The sequence below is a fragment of the Rhineura floridana genome, chromosome 22, assembly GCF_030035675.1.
Source record: "Rhineura floridana isolate rRhiFlo1 chromosome 22, rRhiFlo1.hap2, whole genome shotgun sequence".
Classification (NCBI taxonomy): domain Eukaryota; kingdom Metazoa; phylum Chordata; class Lepidosauria; order Squamata; family Rhineuridae; genus Rhineura; species Rhineura floridana.
The window spans coordinates 7,335,077-7,357,240 of NC_084501.1; the positions used below are offsets into that span (position 1 = coordinate 7,335,077).

General features: G+C 51.0%; 1 protein-coding gene across 1 annotated transcript; it reads right to left on the reverse strand.

Moving 5' to 3' along the window:
• Positions 1–5,717: 5,717 nt before the first annotated feature.
• CD248 (CD248 molecule) lies at positions 5,718–9,714 on the reverse strand. The gene has a single exon (XM_061606359.1). The coding sequence runs from the start codon at positions 9,641–9,643 to the stop codon at positions 7,475–7,477; it is 2,169 nt and encodes a 722-aa protein (XP_061462343.1). The 5' UTR covers positions 9,644–9,714; the 3' UTR covers positions 5,718–7,474.
• Between the last annotated feature and the right edge of the window lie 12,450 nt (positions 9,715–22,164).

Sequence of the window (22,164 nt, forward strand, 5' to 3'; positions counted from 1 at the left end):
AGCTATTAATTAGTGCGTAGCAGAGAGAAGTTATGGCTCCCCAGTGAGATGTCAAAAACTGATCAATCTGGCAAATCTCTTTTAAACAGCAACAATTTAAGTCAAGTAAAAGAAAAATATAGAAAGAAGGGTGCTTGCCTGTTAGTGCGTTCTCTCTTAGAAGATAAGATGAACGTTCGCTTTAACAGATAGAGCTTGCTGTTGAAAATCCGTCCCACCTTCGTCGGCTGGACCTCGTCCCATAAATTAATGAGATCTGGTCGTCCCAACAAAAATAGGCTTTGAGGTTAATCTCTTCGTTTCTCCCTACCCGGGAGAAGTTTAATCAGTCAAAAAAAAAAGAAAAAACTGACTGATATATCTGAATAAGCTTCTTTTGAGGCAGGAGCCCGTCTCAAAAGCAGGCACAGGCTAAGTCACCCTTCCCGGAAGTCGAGACCCACCACGTGTTCATTAGATCCTTGTCCCTCCTGGATTATAAAACAGTCCGGACGGGACTTGCAAATCAGATCTGCGAGGTGATTAATGCCTCCCTCCAGCAAGGCCATCTCCCAGGAAGTCTAAAGGAAGCAATTATTATTCCCCTACTAAAAAAGTCTTCCTTGAACCCTTCCTGTTTAAACAATTTTCGTCCTGTGTCCAATCTGCCTTTCTTAAGTAAAATTATTGAGAGAGTTGTGGCCTCCCAGCTCCAGAGTTTCTTGGAGCTAACAGATTACTATGACTCATTCCAGTCTGGTTTTAGGCCGGGCCATGGTACTGAGACCGTATTGGTGGCCTTAGTGGATGATCTCCGGAAGGAGTTGGACAGGGGAAGGATGCCTCTGTTGGTCCTTCTGGATCTTTCAGCAGCGTTTGACACGATTGACCATGACAACATTCTCTTGGGCCGCCTCTCTGAGATGGGCTTACGGGGCACTGTTTTTCAGTGGCTCTGCTCTTTCTTGGAGGGCAGATCTCAGAGAGTACTGTTTGGGGATTTTAGTTCTGATCCCTGGCCGTTGTCATGTGGAGTACCACAAGGCTCGGTGCTTTCACCGATGCTATTTAATATTTATATGAAGCCGCTAGGTGAGATCATCCGGAGTTTTGGAATTCGATTTCACCAATATGCTGATGACACCCAGCTTTATTTTTCCTTCCCTCCGGATATGAGAGATGCTATCCTCCCCTTAAATAAATGTCTAACAGCAGTTAAAACCTGGATGATGCAGAACAAACTGAAATTGAACCCAGATAAAACAGAGGTGCTGGTGGTTGGGGACCAAACCAAGTTGGAAATAGGGAATGTACCGTCATTTGACGGAACTTTACTCCCTTTAAAGACCCAGGTTCGTAGTCTGGGTGTCCTTCTAGATTCAGCCTTGACCTTGGAGGCCCATGTTTTAGCAACTTCCAGAAGCGCTTTGGCCCGCCTAAAACTTGTTCGCCAACTGCGACCCTTTCTGGAGCTCTCTGACCTAACCACGGTCACTCATGCCTTGGTTACATCTAAGTTAGATTATTGTAATTCACTTTACACGGGACTTCCTCTTAAAACACTTCATCAACTGAAACTAGTCCAAAGAGCAGCTGCCAGGATGTTAACAGGAGCGAGTTGGCGAGCCCACACTACCCCACTCCTAAAACAACTACACTGGCTCCCAATTTCTTATCGAATTCAGTTTAAAATTTTGATGTTAACATTTAGAGCGTTATCTGGCTCAGGCCCTAGTTACCTATCAAATCGTATCTCATTTTATGAACCTGCTCGTCCCCTAAGATCTTCCTCAGACCCTGGCCTTAATATTCCTTCCTTTTCTCAAATTCATCAGACTGGCATTAGGAATAAATCTTTTTCGGTGGTAGCTCCAACTCTTTGGAACTCTCTTCCGCAGGAAATTCGTTTTTCCCCGTCTTTGATTAATTTTCGTCGTCAAGTTAAGACCTTTTTATTTCGGTTAGCTTTTGAAGTATAATGTGAGAGATAATTGTTTTTATATATTGTTATATTGTATAATTTGTTTATATTATGTCATTGTTTTTGCCGCTTAGAATTCTTTGGAACTGAAGCGGGATATAAACTTTTTAAATAAATAAATAAATAAATGAAATCCGGGTGTAATCCTCCCCTGTTTCAGGGTTCAGTTGCAGGATGGGCGAAACAATGCTATTGTTCTGACCATGGTAAGAGTGCCCTTTCTTGATTTTCTCGTAGGCATTAGAACATAAGAACAACAGAAGATCCCCGCTGGGTCGGGCCAGCGGCCCAATTAGTCTGGCATCCTGCTCTCGCAGAGGCCAACCTGATGGCTTGTGGGAAGCCCAATGCGGAGTATAACTGCAGACTCTCCACACCACTGACCTCGCCCCCAGTGCCCCACAACAGCTGCAGACAAACTTTTCATGTTGGAAATTAAGGTCCCTGTGCCTTTTAACGGCAGGCACAAATTCAACAGGTGCAGTCTCTTCCCACCCCCCAATACAAGGGTGCATAAGAGCACAACTGCTGGACCAGGCCCATCTAGTCCACCCTCGTGGACTAGCATCCAGTGGCCAACCAAAAGCCCATTATGGGAAGCAGGACCTGAGCGCAAGTGTAACTCTCTGCACTTGCAATTCCCAGGTGCTGATATCCAGAGTCACGCTGCCTCCGACAGTGGGGGCAGCGAAGGGGAAGCAGCAGCTATGGAGATGCTCTACCAGGTGAGTTTCTGCCTGTGATGCAGATGCTACAGTCACAGATCCCTTTTAAGGGAAGAAGAGGAACTGATGGCAACCCTATTAGGATGGGGTCTGAAACGTGATGGGGGGAGCACTGGGACAAGGCCTGTGTGGGGAGGGGGCAGCCCATCTCTTCCAGTGCAGGCTGCCCCATCTGTTCCGTATTAAAAGTCTCCAGAAAGCTCACATTCCACCGGAAGGCTGATATTAACCCTCTCTCTGCCATGTGCAATGCAACAACATTCCTGTCATGTGCCCCCATTTCACACACACCCCAAGAAAGAGTGGAAACTGTGCCAATTGGCCCTCCTGATCCTATCCACACTTTGTCAGCTTTAACTCCAGGGTTGAATTTCCCTGGGAAGGTGGGACTTCTTTTTTGGGGGGGGGGGAGTAGGTGGGGATTTTCTGTGACACGTTTGGTTTAAAGACAGATTTTTTTGTTCTGGGAAAACTGAAGAAAAGCTAACTAGGAACACACACAAAATAATTCTTTGGCATTCTGACAATGAAGAGGAGGAACTGGAAGGAATGAGTTAACTGGAGGGGCTTGGAGGGCCAAGGTCTGTTCCCCAAAAGCACACATTTCTTGCAATCTCACGGCTCTCCGCCCACCCACTCTGCCCCTCCATGGACCCTCTCCTCAATTTCTTTAAGCTCCAACAATTCCTTCCCACTCAACAGATCAAGAAGCTTGCCCCCTCTAAGTGCTGCATAGGGTTAACATTTCAGGATTTGCTGGGGTGCCCCATAGCCAAGCCAACCCTACCTCCCCGCCCTGGGCTCCTTCAGGGAGGAAAGGCAGGATATTACATTTAGTAAATAATTATTAAATAAATAAAAATTAGGCCAAGTGCCACATTGCCACTGCACTCCCATCAAGGCAGAGTACCGCCACGCTTGGATGGGCTGTCTCACGCAGGACCTAGAACAGGCGTGGCAGACGGCATTGTATGGCCATCATTTTGGGAGGGGCGGGTCGGATGGGAACCTGAAGAGAGGTGCGGGTGCTTTTTTACATGCTGTGATCTCAGTTTTCCCTAGCGTGCTAAACACGACTCTCACACCCAATCCTCAGCTTAATTTGAGACCCGGAACCCACTGTGAATGGCAAGCCAGCGTGGCAAAGCAGTCAGAGTGTCGGACTGGGGTCTGGGAGGCTGGGGTTCAAATCCCCCCTCGGCCAGGAAGCTCCCTGGGTGACACTGGGCCAGTCCCAGTCTCTCAGCCTAAACCTACCTCGCAGGGTTGTTGTGAGGGGAAAATGGAGCAGGGTAGAACCATATTTTCACGCCCCCTTGAGCTCCTTGCAGGAAAGGTGGGACATAAATGCAACAAATAAAAAAGATGAGAAAGGATCATAAAGTGGAGAGTGCCTCTAGATGTGAACAGTGCACATTTCCTTCACCTCCACCTAACCCACAAAACCAGACACATCTGGAATTGCGAGTGGGGAGGAGGGTTTGCATCTCTGGGCCTGAGCACCCCAGTAAGCCAAAAACCATGCAGACAGGAGCCCACTTTTCTGTATGGTCCCTTTGAGCTAGGAAAGGGACCACCTCTTCTCAAATGTGCATAGCTCAGGCAGACTTTCAGGTCCAGCAGTGCACACACACATACCCTTCCCTATTTCCCCCCGCTGTTGGGCTTCTAATGCCTCATCTTGCAGCCTGGAAAAATGGCGGTGGGGGGTACACACCCTGTGTGTGCCAAGATCCCATGCGGAGTGGGGTGGGGTGTACATTACAGCCCAGACCTCCCAGTTTCCCCACAACTAGGGGCTACAGCCAGGACGAGCCGTGGGAGAGATCCCGGGAGATAGCTGTCAGTTGCGGTTGACATGTCTGAAAACCCAGATCTTTAATTTTGAAATTATGGGGTATTGTGGAGAGACACAAACTCTCTCTCTCTGTCCTGCTCTTTCTCCCCTCCCCCCCAGGACTGTTCCCAGTCCTCCCTTTCCACCAGATAGCCTCTCCCCCTCCTCCACTGCTTCCCAAACCCCCTTAGATATCAATGCATTACAATTCCAGCCCCCTAAGCTCCATTCCTTTCCCGTGCTGTGGATGCACCAACCCCCCCCCAGCCCAACCCCAAATGCACATCCTCCTTCCTCCTCCTAACCCACCAGAGTCCACTCCTTTTCTGGAGGAAGGGCCAGAGCTCAGGTCTCTGGATTCCCACCTTTCTGCCACTTTTAAGACACTTCAGCTGACTAGTCCTCATGCCCCACCAAAGGCTACCAGCAGGACCCAGGATTCCAAGAGGTCTCTCTCTCTCTCTCTCTCTCAATCTTCCCCTGCTCACCCCCCCAACCATGTGTGTGTGTGTTATGTGCCTTCAAGTCGGTTATGACTTATGGCGACCCTATGAATCAGTGACCTCCAATAGCATCTGTTGTAAACCACCCTGTTCCGATCTTGTAAGTTCAGGTCTGTGGCTTCCTTGACAGAATCAATCCATCTCTTGTTTGGCCTTCCTCTTTTTCAACTCCCTTCTGTTTTCCCCAGCATTATTGTCTTTTCTAGTGAATCATGTCTTCTCATTAATTGTCCAAAGTATAATAATATCAGTTTCATCATTTCAGCTTCTAGTGATACTTCTGGTTTAATGTGTTTTAACACCCAATTATTTGTCTTTTTCTCAGTCCATGGTATGCACAAAGCTCTCCTCCAACACCACATTTCAAATGAGTTTTTTCTCTTATCCCCTTTTTTCACTGTCCAACTTTCACATCCATACCTAGAGATTGGGAATACCATGGTCTGGATGATCCTGACTTTAGTGTTCAGTGATACATCTTGGCATTTGAGGACCTTTTCTAGTTCTCTCATAGCTGCCCTCCCCAGTCCCAGCTAGGGTAGCACAACTAGGGCATTGTGGGATCTGGGAACCACGTTGTTGGCAGAGAGGCCAGCACACTCCAGATGTAGGGTCCTCTCCTGCTTGCTCGTTCTCTCCCCCCTCCCTACCCTGCTGTGCTTGTCAGAGTCTCCTCTCATTCCAGCCAGGGGGAGGCGCCAATCCTTTTATTGGACACATCCAAAGAAAGAAAGGGGGGGGGAAATAAACAAGGGGGAAAAATTCCCCCCACAAAGGAAAAGTACATCAGCAGTCACAATCAATGCAGACCCTTGCCCGGCACGCTGGGATCCATGTGCGCTACCCCCCCCTTCGCCTACACAGCCCCTCCATCATTCCTGTGTGTCCCCCCCTCGCCTCTTTGCAGCAGCAGATTCTCAGACCCCTGCCACCTAGCCCAGAAAGGAAAATCTGCCCTCCTCATTGGACCCCACATTGTGCAACCCCTCTGAGCACCCGCCACCCACCTCTAATCCATCATGTCTGGATGTTCATCTTTTGCGGATGGAAGCGGGGGAGGGGGTGAAGAGCATGGAACGGGCCCCATCTCAGGCCCCCATCTCTGCTCCCCACAAGGGCATAGTTTTGTCTGGCGACGGGGAAGAGGTCAGCTGGCTGTTCCGCCCCACATCCTATGCCTCAAGATAAATGCCCCTCCCTCCAGCTCCTCTGACCAGCTGGACAAGGATGTGTGTGTGTGTCATGTGTGTATGCGCTGAAGAGTGGTGGTGGGTCCAGCCGTCCAGCTGTTCCCTTATGGAGATCCCCTCTGCCAGCTGGTATGTGTGCGCACGGGTGCATGTGCAATGAGGTTGTAGCCACATGGGGTTGTGTGCATCCCAGGCGCATGAAGGGAGTCTCGGCAAGCCTGATGAGACAGTGTGCCCCCAGCTGGGGTGGGGGAAGGCTGTGTGTCCCAGATCAACGAGGACTCTCTGGACACACACACCCTGTGTTGGGAAGGGGCGCAGCTTGTGACAGAGCACATGTGCTTTGCATGCAAAAGGTCCCATCTTCAATCCCCAGATGCGTCTCCAGACAGGGCTGGGAGAGACTCGCCCTTCCCCATCTGAATTCCTGGAGAGCCGCTGTCAGTCAGGGCAGGACTTTGGGACCGAAGCCCAGGGCCCCCACTCGGCTGAATAAGGGGGGGAGTAAATGAAGCAGGGCTGGCTGACTGCAGGTCATACACATCACCATCTACAGAGGGGGTTCTGCCCATCCCCGTTAAGTCCACAGTCTTAACATCACCTAACTGCACCACAGGGGGGACGGGGAAGGAGGGGAGACGCCTGTGTGAAACCCTGTAGAGGCGCTGCTGCCAGTCAGTGTAGACAGTACTGGTCTGGATGGTCCAACGGCCTCACTTGGCACGCGGTGGCTCCCGGCGTGGTCAAGGGCATCCCCAGCCATGCGCTAGTGTCTCAGACTCTGTTCCCAGACCCAGCGGCGTCCCGGATGGCCTCAGCTGGGTGTCCCGAGTCGCTCCCAGCTGCTCAGTGGTTAGAGCGTCTGCCTGGCAGGCAAAAGGTCCCAGGTTCAAGCCCCAGTGGTGTCTCCAGGCAAGGGCTGGGAGAGGCGCCCTGCTCCTCTCCGTCTGCAGTCCTGTAGAGCCACTGCCAGTCAGGGTAGACAATACTGAGCTAGATGGCCCAATGGCCCCAATTCAATGTAAGGCGGGTTCCGAGCCAAAGGAGGCCTCCGTTGGGTCCTGGCTACATTTCCCCCAGCTGGGCTCTTGTTTCCTGGCAGAGGTCCGAGTGTCCCAGATTGCGTCCCTGCTGGGAATGGAAATTGCTTTTTTTTTTTTAGGGGGGGTTGATTATCCAACTTTTCTGCCGGCTGTGAGCAGCTGCGTCTGTTCCGGGCCAGCTAGGCTAGAGGACGACCCTGCTGGCTGGCCCAGGGCTCAGACGCTGGTTCTGCAAGTGGCCGGCTGGCAGGGCCTGGCGGAGGGCGGGGGGGGCCCTTTGCTGCCCGCCGAGCTGATCACCCAGCGGTAACACTGGGTGACACTCCGGCTCTTGGCCTGGGCACCGCAGCGGGTGCAGTAGACAATGCCTAGGGCCAGCATGATGACCAGGAAGACGCAGATGGGCACCAGCAAGGCCACCAGCAGCCAGCGGTCGTCCCTCCTCCGGCGCCCTGGCGCCTCGCTCGGGGTCGGGCTCACCGGGGCAGACGTGGGGGGCGGTGCTCTGACGCCCCCGACCACGCCGCCCCCCTCGCCGCCAGAGAAATCGGACGGGTCCCCTGGGCGGAACGGTGGCTGGGACGGGGTGGCCGCAAAGGGGGTCTGTGGCCACCTGGGATCCGTGGCCACCTGGGGATCTCGGGGGGCATGTGATGGGGTGCTGAGCGGTACGGAGGAACCAGTGGCAGTGGGAGGGTCGGAAACGCCGGTTGTGAGGTGGGGGGGCCTGGGAGAGGAGGGGCCGGGTTCTAAAAGAGGGGGGCCGGGCTCTAAAAGAGGGGAGTCGGGATCCTGGGGGGGCGTGCTCAGATTTGGGGGCTCGGTGGCCGGCAACATGCGGGGAACCACGCGGGGGTCTGGGTGGATCTCTGGAGAGGCAGCTCCGCCGTCTTGGAAGACGGAGAGGTGGTCCGAGAGGGCCAAGCTGTGATCCCCCCGCTCCTGGTCCTGCTCCTCATCGCTGTCGAGTTCCCGCGGCCAGCCGAGGTGGTCGTCGAAGTGTTGGAGGACGCCGCCTCCCCGGTGGCTCTGGGCGGTGGCCAGCGGCGGGGGCAGAGGAGCCACGGGGCTGCAGCTGATGCCGTCCAGCTCCAGGTCGTACCCTTCCGTGCAGTAACATTCGAAGCCCCCGACGTAGTTGACGCACATCTGCTGGCAGACGCCGGGGATCTGGCACTCGTCCGTGTCGGCGCAGCGGCCGGCCTCCTCCTCGGAGGGGCTGAAGCCCAGGTGGCAGCGGCAGAGGAAGGAGCCGTCGGTGTTCTCGCAGTGGTGCTCGCAGGGCGCCTCGGCGCACTCGTCTAAGTCTTCGCACTGGTGCCCGTCGCTGCTCAGCTCGTAGCCCGACGGGCACTGGCAGCGGTAGCCCTCCTCCTCCTCCTCGTCCGGGACGCAGCCGAACTGGCAGGGATGGTCCCGGCAGGCGTCCTCGTCGTCGTCTTCGTGGTCGCCGTGGGCTGCGGCGCAGGAGTGCCCGTCGGGGAGGAGGAAATACCCGGCGTGGCACTCGCAGGAGTAGCCGGAGCCCTCGTCGAGGCACAGCTGCTGGCACCCGCCATTGTCGCCCTCGCACCAGCTGTGTTGGTAGACGGACGAGTCCCGGCACAGCGGCGCCTCCTTGGACCAGGCCACGCTGCCGTCTTCCTTCTGCATGCACAGCACGGATACGGCGGTCCCGGCCGGGCCGCACGTCACGGCGGCCACGGTGCCGAAGGGGAGGTAGCGGAGGGCGCCGCTGACCGGGCCGAAGGGGGTGGTGTAGGTGACCGTCGAGGCCGGCGCGCCCCCGCCTCCCTCCTCGTCCTCTTCCGCCAGGCCGGCGCACATCCCGTGGAAGGCGAAGCGGCAGAGGTAGCCGTCCACGGGCACCACGCACGACCCGTCGAGCCACTGGGAGTCCTGCTCGCCCAGCGCCACGCAGCGCGAAGCGGCGCAACTCCCGTCGCTGCCGTCGCTAGAGGAGCGCGCCCAGTTGGTGTAGGACGTCTCCTGGTCGCCCGTGGTCCAAGTGAAGCCCCGCAGCGGCCGCAGGGGGAAGCACTGCCGCGGTTGCCGCTGCAGCCCGATCCAGAAGAGCCGCTGCGGCCGGCCTTGCTGGGGCTCGACGCCGCTGCCTCCCCCGCGGGCGGCCCGGAGCAGCTGGGCCACCTCGGACGCCTCCTCGGCGTGCTTGAGCGTGGCCAGGTTGCCCCCCAGCTCCCGGCAGTTGCGCCAAGCCTCAAGAAAGCTGCGCCGCTGGAAGTAGACGGCGTAGCAGCCGTCGGGGCCGCAGGCGGCCTGGGGCTCCGGCGAGACGCCGAGAAGCGGCCAAGCCAGAAACAGCAGCAGCAGCAGCAGCAGCCGCCGCCGCCGGAGCCTTCCTCCTGCTGCTCCTCCTCGGAGCATCGTCGCCGCCTCTCTGCTCCCGTCCAGCGCTCTGACAGCCCGGGGGGCCCCGTTCCCCTTCCCGTCCCCTTCCCCCCCCCTCGGCCAGGGTGGGATGGAGGAGGAGCCGGAGGACTCGCGGCGTCCCACCTCCCCGCCTTTTCCCTTCTAAGGCGTCGGGTTGAGCCCCTGCCAGCGGAGGAACCGGCCGCGGAAGAGCCGAGGAGGAGGAGGGGAGGCCCAGAGGAAGGGAACCCCCAGCAGCTGCAAGAGGGAGGGGGCAGGCAGGCAAGACCCCATCCCCAAATGCCTGCCTCGTCGATTAATGCAGAGAGAAGCCGAGGAGCCCCCCTCGCCCTCCCATAGTCCTTCTCTTGTTGGAATGTATGAGGTTCAACTCCAAACTTGGTGGGTTGAGGCTGCATGGGGTTAATAAGGGTAGCTAAAGAGCTAGACCTCTTGCTGGTTGAGGCTATACCTATCCCTTTGATTGTCTGCCGTCTCTTCCCTTTCTGCTAGGCTGATAAGCAAAGGAATGTTGATCCCAGTTCCTTCCCGCCTCTCTCTGTGTTCTCTTTCTCTCGAGAGGGGAGCAGACATCTTCTCTTCGTCTCTCCTCTCAACCAGGATGAGGGCCAGTTAGCTAGATATAGAACTCTTTTCTATCAAGCATGTACTTCCAGAATAAAGTAGTTGTTTCTTATTTTAAAGCTTAAAGTCTCTGTCTGAGTAATTTGTGGGGAAGGTAGAATCTTAGCAAAGATTCACACACACACACACTAAGCTTGCTCAATACTCTCCGTTTCTCAGCGCTACACAACTCTGCTACTCATCTCAATAGAGAATTCCAACATCTCTCGCTGGACCCAGAGGTGGGGAACTTTTTCCAGGCTGAGGGCTGCATTCCCTTCTGGGCACAGGCTCCGGAAGGCCGCATGCCAGTGGCGGTGGGGGCCGGAGGCAAAAGCAGGCAGAGCAATGGATATCTGCCTTACCTTTGCAGAGTGGGCTGGTTTCTCTCTAAAACCACACGCACACCCTGCCCTCCTCTGAGTAAGGGGAAACTCAGCACTATCTGAAATCCTACAGCAGATCTATTGTTAAAGTCCTTGCTCTGGCGCATTAACCTAAATTAATTAACAGTAGTCAGTAGCTTGTGGTCAAGGACTGGTTGTTGGACTAGGACCTGGGTTCGAATCCCCACACAAGGATGTCCTTCCTTCCATGATCTTCAGGACCAGATTGCTTATGGTGTTACTCTATGTTCTTACTCTCCGAGGCCTGAAAATGCCTCTTCTAGACCCTTGATCATACAGTTCTGGACTCCTCAGTTTCTAACGCTCAAGCTGTACCCACCAAAACACTCTATGTCTCCCTTAAATCTGCAGAGGTAATACCTCTCATGTAGCCCAAGGGACCATGTTATACTGGACCAAATAATTTTGCCCACCTGTTCATAATTGATGTTATGCTGGCAATTCCTTTTCTTTCCTAGATATTTTTTCTTAATTAATGTTATTTGCTATTTAATTTCATTTTTTGTACAATGTATTGCTTTATTGATGCATTTTTATATTTGTGTTGACTTTTTCTGTAAGCCACCCTGAGGGCCGTTTGACCGAAAGGCAGGGTATAAATAAACATTAACATAATATAAATAAACATTAACATAATGCTGATGAAAGTTAACGAGGAAAGCACAAAAGCTGGACTACAGCTGAACGTCAAAAAGACTAAAGTAATAACAACAGAAGATTTATGTAACTTTAAAGTTGACAATGAGGACACTGAACTTGTCAAGGATTATCAATACCTCTGCACGGTCATTAACCAAAATGGAGACAATAGTCAAGAAATCAGAAGAAGGCTAGGACTGGGGAGGGCAGCTATGAGAGAACTAGAAAAGGTCCTCAAATGCAGAGATGTCTCACTGAACACTAAAGTCAGGATCATCCAGACCATGGTATTCCCGGTCTCTATGTATGGATGTGAAAGTTGGACAGTGAAAAAAGCAGATAAGAGAAAAATCAACTCATTTGAAATGTGGTGTTGGAGGAGAGCTTTGCGGATACCATGGACTGTGAAAAAGACCAATAATTGGGTGTTAGAACAAATTAAACCAGAACTGTCACTAGAAGCTAAAATGATGAAACTGAGGTTATCATACTTTGGACACATAATGAGAAGAGATGATTCACTAGAAAAGATAATAACGCTGGGGAAAACAGAAGGGAGTAGAAAAAGAGGAAGGCCAAATAAGAGATGGATTGATTCCATAAAGGAAGCCACAGAACTGAATTTACAAGATCTGAACAGGGTGGTTCATGACAGATGCTCTTGGAGATCGCTGATTCATAAGGTCACCATAAGTCATAACAGACTTGAAGGCACATAACAACAAACATAACGTAACATAACACAGCCATGAAGCTCACTGGTCTCTGGGTAACCTTGGGCCTCGGAGCCTCAGAGGAAGGCAATGGTAAAAATGGAAATGGACTGCCTTCAAGTCGATCCTGACTTTGTGGTATTCAGAAGGGGTTTCCCATTGCCTCCCTTTGAGGCTAGCCCTCCCAGCCGGCTAGGGGCTGCTCAGCTTGCCACAGCTGCACAAGCAAGCCCCTTCCTTGTCCACAACTGCCAGCTGGGGGGCAACTGGGCTCCTTGGGACTCTGCCGCTTGCCCATGGCTGCACAGGTGGCAGAGCATGTCACCCCTGAGCCACTCACTGTGCGGTTGATCTTTAGCTGGCCCTTGACACCCAGGAGACACAAGTGGGGATTTGAACTCGCAGACTGTGGACTCCCAGCCAGGCTCTCCTCCCCACTGTGCTATACCAGCTGTTGAAGGCAGTCCGTTTCCATTTTTTCCAACTCCAAGCAATACATACCAAATAGAGAAGGTAGTTTGTTTCAAAAGAAAAAAAAGATAACTTTAAAAAAGAGAGTAGCATTACTTTCCTTTAAAGCCAGTTACCCAGAACTGGGCTGAGGAAGAGAGACATTTCCGTAGCACTGTGAGAGGTTCAACCAGACAAAGAAAAATAATGAAGCTTACCTATCCTTGCTAATACTCACTGCAAGTTGAAAGCCCGGTTCCCAATGCCTTACAAGCCTCTTCAGGCGAGTCAAGGTAGATGGAATAGGGAACAAGTAACTGAAGGATCATCCTTCATTTGATGGGGTTTGGGTGTCGACAGGGAGGGGGCCAATTAACCATCCTAGGTGCCCCTTCCGTGATCACCTTCTTTGAAGATAAGAAGGGCTAGACAGTCACACCAAGCGCTCCCTGATCTGCAATACCCAAACTCCAGATAAAAAGTAACAGATAGGACTCAGCTGCATCTTCTTGACATTAGCAATATGCAGCTGTCTGGCACTAAAACACTTGGATTTCCCCAGCACAGAGCATCCCAGAGGTCTTTGCAACAAAGCTCCCCAGAATTCCCTCTGGTTGAGCCATTTTAGCTTGACCAAATTTAGCTAAATGTTAGCTGTTCTTGACAGACACCTCACCCCAAATCTCCTGATGACCGCTCCCAAGGGCTTCATATAGATGTTAAACACTATGGGGGACAAGATGTCACCCTGGGGCACCCCACAACACAACTGCCAGGGGGCCAAAAGACAATCGCCCAATGCTATTCTCTGAAAACGACCCTGGAGGTAAGATCAGAACCACTGTAAAACGATGCCTCTGATACCCATCTCACCAAGTCAGCCCAGAAGGATACCATGGGTAATGGTATCAACAGCCACCAAGAGATAAAGTAAGAATAACAGGGTTGCACTCCCCCTGTCCTTCTCCCGATAAAGGTCATCCATCAGGGTGACCAAGGCTGATTCAGTCCCGTAACCAGGCCTGAACCCAGACTGGAACGGGTCAAGATAATCTCTTTAATCCAAGAGTATCTGCAATAGCTGTGCCACAACCCTCTCAGTCACCTTCCCTAAGAAGGGGGTATTTGCGACTGGGTGGTAGTTGTTGCAAACCAATGAGTCCAGGGTGGGCTTTTTCAGGAGCGGTCGGACCACCGCCTCTTTCAGGGCAGCTGGAACCACGCCCTTCTTTGTTTACACAACCTTCTAAGAATATAGAATATGCTTTAATTTGGATTCCTGCTTTGAGCGGGGGGGGGGGGGTTGGACTTGATGGCCCTATAGGCTCCTTCCAGCTAGACAATTTTATGATTTTAATTTGGCCAGTCTCAATGCTCCTTTCTGCTTCACTATCACTGTCACCATTTGACTGTCCTTTCTCACTGTCAGAGAGATTGCTTGAATTAATGAATTCTGTGTCTATGCATTTATCTCCTGTTGCTACAGAACTACTTGATGATGTGGATGAGATGCTGTCATCAGGATTCACTGCCTCTTCTTCTGCAGTTACAGAATTCTCCTTCTCCACAGCTTGGCTTTTTGAAGTAGGAATTAAAAGGAGCTCCTTCCACTCTGATTGGCGCCAATCAGCAGGAAAGGATAAAGAAGTGTGTGAGAAGACTCTTCTCAGTGGCCAACGAACTCCCCTTTCATGCTAATTGGCTCATAGGATGCTGGAGACATAGGGACAGTAGTGTAGTGGCAAATTCAGAAATGCAGGGTCCCTTCTTGTTAATCGCAGCCATGCCCCCTCCCCATTTTTTGTGTTTTTTGCTTTGATGTTGAGAATGAGATCCTTGATAATGCCTAGGAATCAATAAGCATGAAAAAGGAGAGTGTTGGCTACTGAGAAGAGTCTTCTCAGTGTTTGACTCACCTCCTTTCACTCTGATTGGCTCCAATCTGCAGGAAAGGACAAGGAAGCATGTTAGAAGACTCTTCTCAGTGCCTAACACTCCCCTTTTAAGCTGATTGGCTCGTAGGATGCTGGAGACATAGGGACCCTGCTCCCAAAAAAGTAAAGGATCTAAGACCCCCTGAGACCCTGCACGACTACACCCCTCCATAGGGACCCTGCTGAGACCCTCCTCCCGAAAAAGTATGGGGTCTAAGACTCCTTTAAATTACTCTTTTTAAAAAAACACAAAACCTGAGAATCTGGGGATTAGGGTTTGAGGGAGATGAACTATTTCCCTCCCCTCCACAGATGCCCATGCTTGACCTGTGCTAGTGAAGCACTTCCACTAAGATAAAAGGCCATCAGGCAATACAACCCTGTATATTTGAATCAAATCAAATACAAATAACGTCTTGGAAATCCTGACAAAATTCTCCTTCTCCCTTTCCCGCGATTTGCAATGGTCCCCCTTGCCAAATAGACTTCGCTTTTGCCCTCGATTCCTGCAGGAGGGGGGCACAGGCCCTAGACAGCCTCACCAACAGATACAGCTAAGTGGGCACCCCAGTTCAGAGTTTCAGGTGAGGTGTGCAAAGTTGGGGGGGGGAGAAGAGAGAACACAAAAGAGTGACTTCTCCCAGCTCCTTGATGCTTACAAGAAGCCTCTGGATGATTCCAGATTGACCAATCCAGAATAACACTCGGGCAGAGCGATCTCGTATACTCCAATATGGTACCATAATGCTGGAGCAATAGCCTTTCCGGACCGTTGCATCCCCCGGATGTTGGTGGACTACAGTTCCCATCATTCCTGATCATTGGCCCTGTTGGCTGAGGCTGATGGGAGCTGTCGTCCAGCAACATCTGGGGACTCAAAGGTTGGGAAAAGCTGTAGGGCCCCTTAGCTGGCATGGCTGAAGCATAGGATTGCACCCATCATCTCTGGTTTCCTACAATCGTTTTAATGCCAGGGCGGGAGGGGGACTTCAGACCTAGGGGGTGAATGCGGCCCTCCAGGCCTCTCTACGTGGCCCTCGGAACACTCCCCAGGCCACACCCCTAACAGACCCCACTTCACACCCTGAGTATTTATGCCTGGCTGGGATGGGTCACTGAATGCTGACAGCGCCTCTTGCTCGCCTGCATAGAGCACAGAGAGATACAAGTGTGTGAGTGTGCGTAGAAGCTTCTGTACAAAGGAGAAATTTACATTTGTCGCTCCTCTCGCTTTTACCTCTGGCCCTCCCACCACTGTCATGTGCCCCCCCCCCGTAAGGTTTCCCAGAAGGGAATAGAGTGGATCTGAGGCTGGAAAAGATTCCCCGCATCCCTACCCCCCCTATGAACGCCCTTCCAATTCTCTCCTTTCAGCACCGAGCATTCCATTCCAGTTCAAGCAAGCAAGGCTCACATTTCATGCGTGTTCCCAACAGCACGCGTGCGCAAGCAGAAGCTGTCGTCTGCGGCTCTGCCTGCCTCTCCATTCAGACTGACTGGTAGGCAGGGAAAGCAAGATGGGTGGGTGCGGGAGGAGCGGGCAGGATGCAGAGGTGGAAAGGGGAGGGAGAGGGGGGTCCCTCGTCAGTGCAAGGAGGAAATGAGTGGAATTCCTTTTGTGTGGGAAACAGCAGGGGAGACTTGGCAATGTATATATATATATGCCAAATCTCCCCTGCTGTGTGTGTGTGTGTGTATAAAATCTATCTGCAAAGATGTATCACTGAACACTAAAGTCAGGATCGTTCAGACCGCCTCTATGCATGGATGTGAAAGTTGGACAGTGAAAAAAGCAGATAGGAGAAAAAAATCGACTCCTTTGACATGTGGTGTCAGAGGAGAGCTTTGCGCATACCATGGTCCGTGAAAAAGACAAATGATTGGGTGTCAGAACAAATTAAACCAGAACTATCACTGGAAACTAAAACAATGAAACTGAGGTTATCATACTTTTTGGACACATCATGAGAAGACATGATTCACAGCTGATCGTGGCAGTGCCTTCCCCCGCCACAATCCTTCCTTGGCCTCCTCCTCTTATTGTGTAGAGACTTGGCGCTCTCCATTTTATTTACACAACTGCACACACACACACACACACACACACACACACACTTCTCCCGGTTATTCCAACTGTGCCGTGCTATCCTGTGGAGAGTGTCACCCCCTCTGCTACACCCACCCAAGGAGACATTCAAATGGGACGTTTCTGACTTGGCTCACGCACATGAATCTCCAGCTGTACCTATTTACAAGGGAGGGACCCTTCTAGTGTGCACGTGTGCCTATTAATCACTGCCTGTCTGTTATCACCATTTTTACCTCCTCAGGAATGCCTTATCGAATGTTTGTCGTATTTCTGGTATTCACAGAAGCATAGAGTTGAAAGGGATCTCTCTCTGAAATCTACAGCAGGGAAGGCCAACATGGTGCCCATGGGTGCAGTGGCACTCTTGAGGTCTTTCCCTGGCACCCATAAAGCCTCTGAGGTTACTCCCCCCACCTCAGTCATCATGAGGTGGTGAGGATGGTTTCCTTTTTCTCCACCACCCGTCTTGTTTTGAGGATGTGTTTTGCCCTCTGCTTTTGATTTATTGTACTGTGTACATTGGGGAAAAAATAATAAACATTTTTATTTTTTTTAAAGGACATAGAACTAAAGGAGGAAGTTGGAAGAGTGACACTCTTTCCCACTTCCTCTTTCAGCTCTATGTGCTTTGCAAGGCTCAAATTACAGTAATCCTACTGGAATGGATCGTGCTTATTCCCAGGTCTTTCGGAGAAGCAAAGAGTGGGTGACTGTGCGTGCACTTTCTCTTGGGGTTTTTTTTTGTGATCTCTGGGAGTAGAGAAAGAAATGACCAGAGGGGATGCTACCCATGGACACACTCAAAAATGCTAAAATGCCTACGGGCCAAACATCGGCATGGTGTAAACATGTGCCCATGCACTTAAGGCACTATGCAGCACCAAGCCATTCCACACAACGCAGCTGCTTAAGGGAAGCTTTCAAACTGTCTAGTGTTAGCAAAGTCACCTGAATAATGCAGACAGAGGTGAGAAAGAAAAGTCCTGACAACACTTTACTGGGCAAACTGAACAAAAACCGTTTAGAATTTGAGGAGAAATAAATAGAGAGGTTTTGTCTTTCTCGTTTGAGGCCTGGTACATAGCAGGGATGACCCTCCGTGGTGCAGAGTGGTAAGCGGCGGTAACGCAGCCGAAGCGCTGCTCATGGCCAGAGTTCGATTCCAACGAAAGGAGGAAGTCAAATCTCCTGTAAAAGGGGTCGAGGTCCACTCAGCCTTCCATCCATCCGTGGTCGGTAAAATGAGTACCCGGCATACGCTGGGGGGTAAAGAAAGGCCGGGGAAGGAACTGGCAATCCCACCCCATATATATGGTCTGCCTTTACTTTACATAGCAGGGAGACATTCAAACAAACAGGGTGGGTGGTGGTGGGCAGAAACTCCTTCAGACTTGCGCAGCCAATCAGAGCACCTGCTACCTCAGAAAAGATCATGACACTCTGGCTGGTTGCTAAGCAACCCCCCACCACTACCCTCTTGGTTGGTTGATTTTCACATTTACAGGAGTAACTCTTAAGTTACAAACTGAATGATCACTGCTGTTGCACTCCCACACATAGCATATCACATTATCTCCCTTTAACCAAAAGAGAGCCATACGTTTGGAATTTAACTCATTGGAGGACTAAATAAACACTAGGGCTGTGCACAGACCCCCTGATCCGGCATGTGGGTCTGATTCAGGGGGACCGGATCAGGCCAACCCATCACGTGGTAATCCGGGGAACGCCCACCCTGCCCCTTATCCTGGATCAATTTGGGGGTGGGGCTAATGTTTAATTGTGTGTTTTTAAAACCCTAATTAAACATGTGATTGGGAGAGGGAAAGAACAGACATTGCATTTACCCACCCACCGACCCACCACCAACTGAGAGCAGAACGGTTTGATCTTGTGGGCTACTGCAACTTCGCAAGTGCCTTACTGTCAGCAGAAGACACAGTCAGCAGCAGTCAGGGAGGCCTTGGCCTTTTCACTGTTTCCCTACTTTTTCCCTGCCATTTGTCTACCTCTCCTTCTTGCCTGGGCCCTCGCCCCCTTGCAGCCCCTGATCGCTCGGGGCTGCTGCATCCTGATTCAACCGATGCCCTGATGCCCTTGAATCAGCCTGATTTTGTTTGGGATCCAGGTCTCGGCCAAGTCCGGTGCACAGCCCTGGTAAATGCAGTGGAGGGGATAAGTGAAACTTTAGTTCAAGTATTCGGGTGATGCTGTCCAGCTGTTTTGGGTGGCAATTCCCATCAGTCACAGCAGCAATCTCAGTGCAGCCAGGCCCCAGGCAACCCACCAACCAGGCACTCTGCAGGGACCCCTCCAGACATTCTACTTTCCTGATTATTTGTGCTGACAATGGCTCACAATCCTGCTTTCAGAACCGTTTGAGCCTGAAAGGTTTCAGGGAGGACATACTCCTTCATTTCCAGTCAGTGCAGGTCCTGCTGAAATCCTGTAACTTTTTATACCACAAATGTTCTGTGTGTGTGTGTGTGTCGTTCTACGTTTGTTGCTCTATAAGACAAGCGTGGCCCACCAGGTGGCAATAACGCAGTAACACTGGGGTTGCATCACATAACTGTTGTGTGGACGGTCCAGTATAAATATCCACCACTAATGCTCTGTTATTGCAGCAGTGACACAGAATCGTAGAATAGTAGAGTTGGAAGGGGTCTGTAAGGCCATCGAGTCCAACCCCCTGATCAATGCAGGAATCCAAGTTAAAGAATCCCCAATGGGGGGCTGTCCAGCTGCCTCTTGAAGGCCTCCAGTGTCGGACAGCCCACCACCTCCCAAGGTCGTTGGTTCCATTGTAGCGCTGCTCTAACAGTGAGGAAATTTATCCTGATGTTCAGTCGAAATCTGGCGTCCTGCAATTTGAGCCCATTATTCCGTGTCCTGCACTCTGGGACAGCTGAGAAGAGATCCTGGCCCTCCTCTGTGTGGCAACTTTTCAAGTACTTCATATCTCCCCTCAGTCTTCTCTTGTCAAGGCTAAACATGCCCAGTTCTTTCATCCTCTCCTCATAGGGCTTTGTTTCCAGTCCCTTGAGCATCCTTGTTGCCCTCCTCTGAGCCTGTTCCAGTTTCTCTGCATCCATCTTAAAGTGCGGTGTCCAGAACTGGATCAAGATGAGGCCTAGCTAACGCTGTATAGAGGCTAACTAGTACTTCACACCATTTGGAAACGATACTTCTGTTAATGCAGCCTAAAATAGCATTTGCCTTTTTTGCAGCCACATCGCACTCTTGGCTCGTATTCAGCTTGTGATCAGCGACAATTCCAAGATCCATCTCGCATGTAGCATTGCTGAGCCGAGTATTCCCCATCTTATAACAGTGCATTTGGTTTCTTTTTCCTAGGTGTAGAACTTTGCACTTATCCCTGTTAAATTTATTTATTATTATGTTTATTTATTTATTAAATTTACATCCCACCTTTCCTGCTAGAAGGAGCCCATGTCATTCTGTTGTTTTCAGCCCAGTGCCCCAGCCTATCAAGATCACGTTGAGTTTTGTTTCTGTCTTCCAGGGTATTAGCTACATGTTGCAGAACATACCCACACAAAAAAACCCCACCAATCTGGAAGGGCCCTGAGCTCCTTCTGGTCCTCTTATGCATTGTTTTAGGAGCACACCACCCCCAAAGGGAGGAAGGAGACATATCACAGCACCCACACAAATCCTTGCCAGGGGAGCTGCAAAAAGGACACACAACTCTTCTGGGACAAGGGTTCAAGACCCACCCAAGAAAGGGAAAGCCACTTTTTTGTCAAGTAGTAAGGATGGGCGACTCTGTTGATCTCAGTTTCTCCTTTCTCCAATCTTCCGTTGTCCACATTTCTACATCGGTTGTGATGAAGATGAACAGTCCTTATGAAAAGTGTTTCTGTGCAACTTTGCCCGATATCTACATTTTGCAAAGTGTTTCCTCCCTAAAACAATGCATTTTGTACACTTTTCCACATACGTCTGTTTTTATAGACACTTCACTCTGGCGTATGCATTTTTGTAGTCAGTAATTGGCAGGAGAGATGAGCGGCAAAAGTCAGAAAAGTGCAAATTCAAAGCCTGGCTGCATTTTGGTTTTCGTGGCGTTGCAGACAGTGCAGATTAGGTAGGCTTGTATTTAAATGCAAAGTGAATTGATTTTTCTCCCCCCATGGGGAGAAGCAGCCATGGGAAGGTGCAAGGGAGTGCAACGGGGGCAACCCTAGACACACGCTAGTGCTTTTATCTAGCTCGCGGTCATTTCGGTGAGAGGCTTGTTCAGGAGAACAGCCTTAAGACCCCAGCACTGCCTTAAGCCTAGCTTCCTCCAAACCAATCTTGGATTTTAACAGTAGCGGCTGGGGGCTCCATGTCAGTGGGGCAGTGGAATCCGCTCCGGGTTTTAGCCTGAACTTCCATGGAGCTGTCCAAGGTGCTGAAGCACCTGCCCCACTGACATGGTGCCACCAGCCACCACTGGATTTTAATCAGGTCCCATGCATGAAGGCAGTCCATTTCCATTTTCATGCTACTGAAGGCCTCAGCTTGAATTTCTCACCGCAGAGATATCTGTTGTGCAATTGTTGAGTATGTTGAATAATGTGAGAAATTTCCTCCCATTGCTCGAGAGCCCCCCCCCCAGCTGCATCTCTTGAGTCCTTGACTCTCATAGTGAAATAGGGGGCACATTCTGCACAATAATCACATAATGTGATGTTTTAGGATTAACTGTTTTAATTGAACAGCCCTCAAGTGCATTGAAAAGGATTGCTTATTACTTCAAGAACCAACAGGTGCCATTGCTCAGCTTTGTTCTTCTGATAAGTAACAACCTGGCTTAAAGAATGCGAGAAGAATAGAAAAATCTGGGATGCACCCAGTAAGAACTACAGAGCCTTCAAAAAAAAACCCGCATAAGAACATATAGATTGCTGGCCCTCTCCCAGCTTTGGTGGCTCACCAAAACCATAGTCTGAGCATATTTTTGGGGGGAGGGGGGAAACAGCCTTGCAACACCTTTTATTTGGGCTGGGCTTTAGATGGTGGCTAAGGTCAAGTTGCGAACAAGGGTGGTTTTTAAAAAAAAAAATTACATTGCTCGGTGAATGTTCTTAAAAGTCTTTTTTAAGACCTTGGGGATGGGGTGGGCTAGAGAGGGGAACGAAGAAGGAAAACATGTTGTCCTTTGAAATGCATCATATCCTTATGTTGGGAGCTCCCACATCGCTAATAGTCTGGAGGGGGGGTGGCAGAAAATGTATGCGCTACGATGGAGAACATTAATGAATAAGCACACAGGCATGATGGAGGTCCCTTAGCAGCCGGCTGGGGAGATGAGGTTATTTACTCTGTCCTGGCGTTGAAGAACAAATGGTTTTTCCTCTCCCTGTCAGCCCCCTCCCCTTGTGCAATTTTGCACAGTGCCTTAACGTTTCTTGTGGACATAATCATGTTCCTTGGTGGAGGCAATGAACTTGTGAGCGCTCTTCATTGGTTTCGGTTGTTTAACCATCCCCTGGAGCATTGAAAAGCCGATGAATGCCATAAGAGACCTGCTGGATCAGAGACCAAAAGCCCAGCTAGGCTAGCATCCTGTGCTCACAATGGACAACCACATGCCCAGTGTGGGAAGCCCGCAAGGGGGGCCTGAGTGCAACAGCAGCACCCTCCCGGCTTGCGTTTCACAGCAACACAG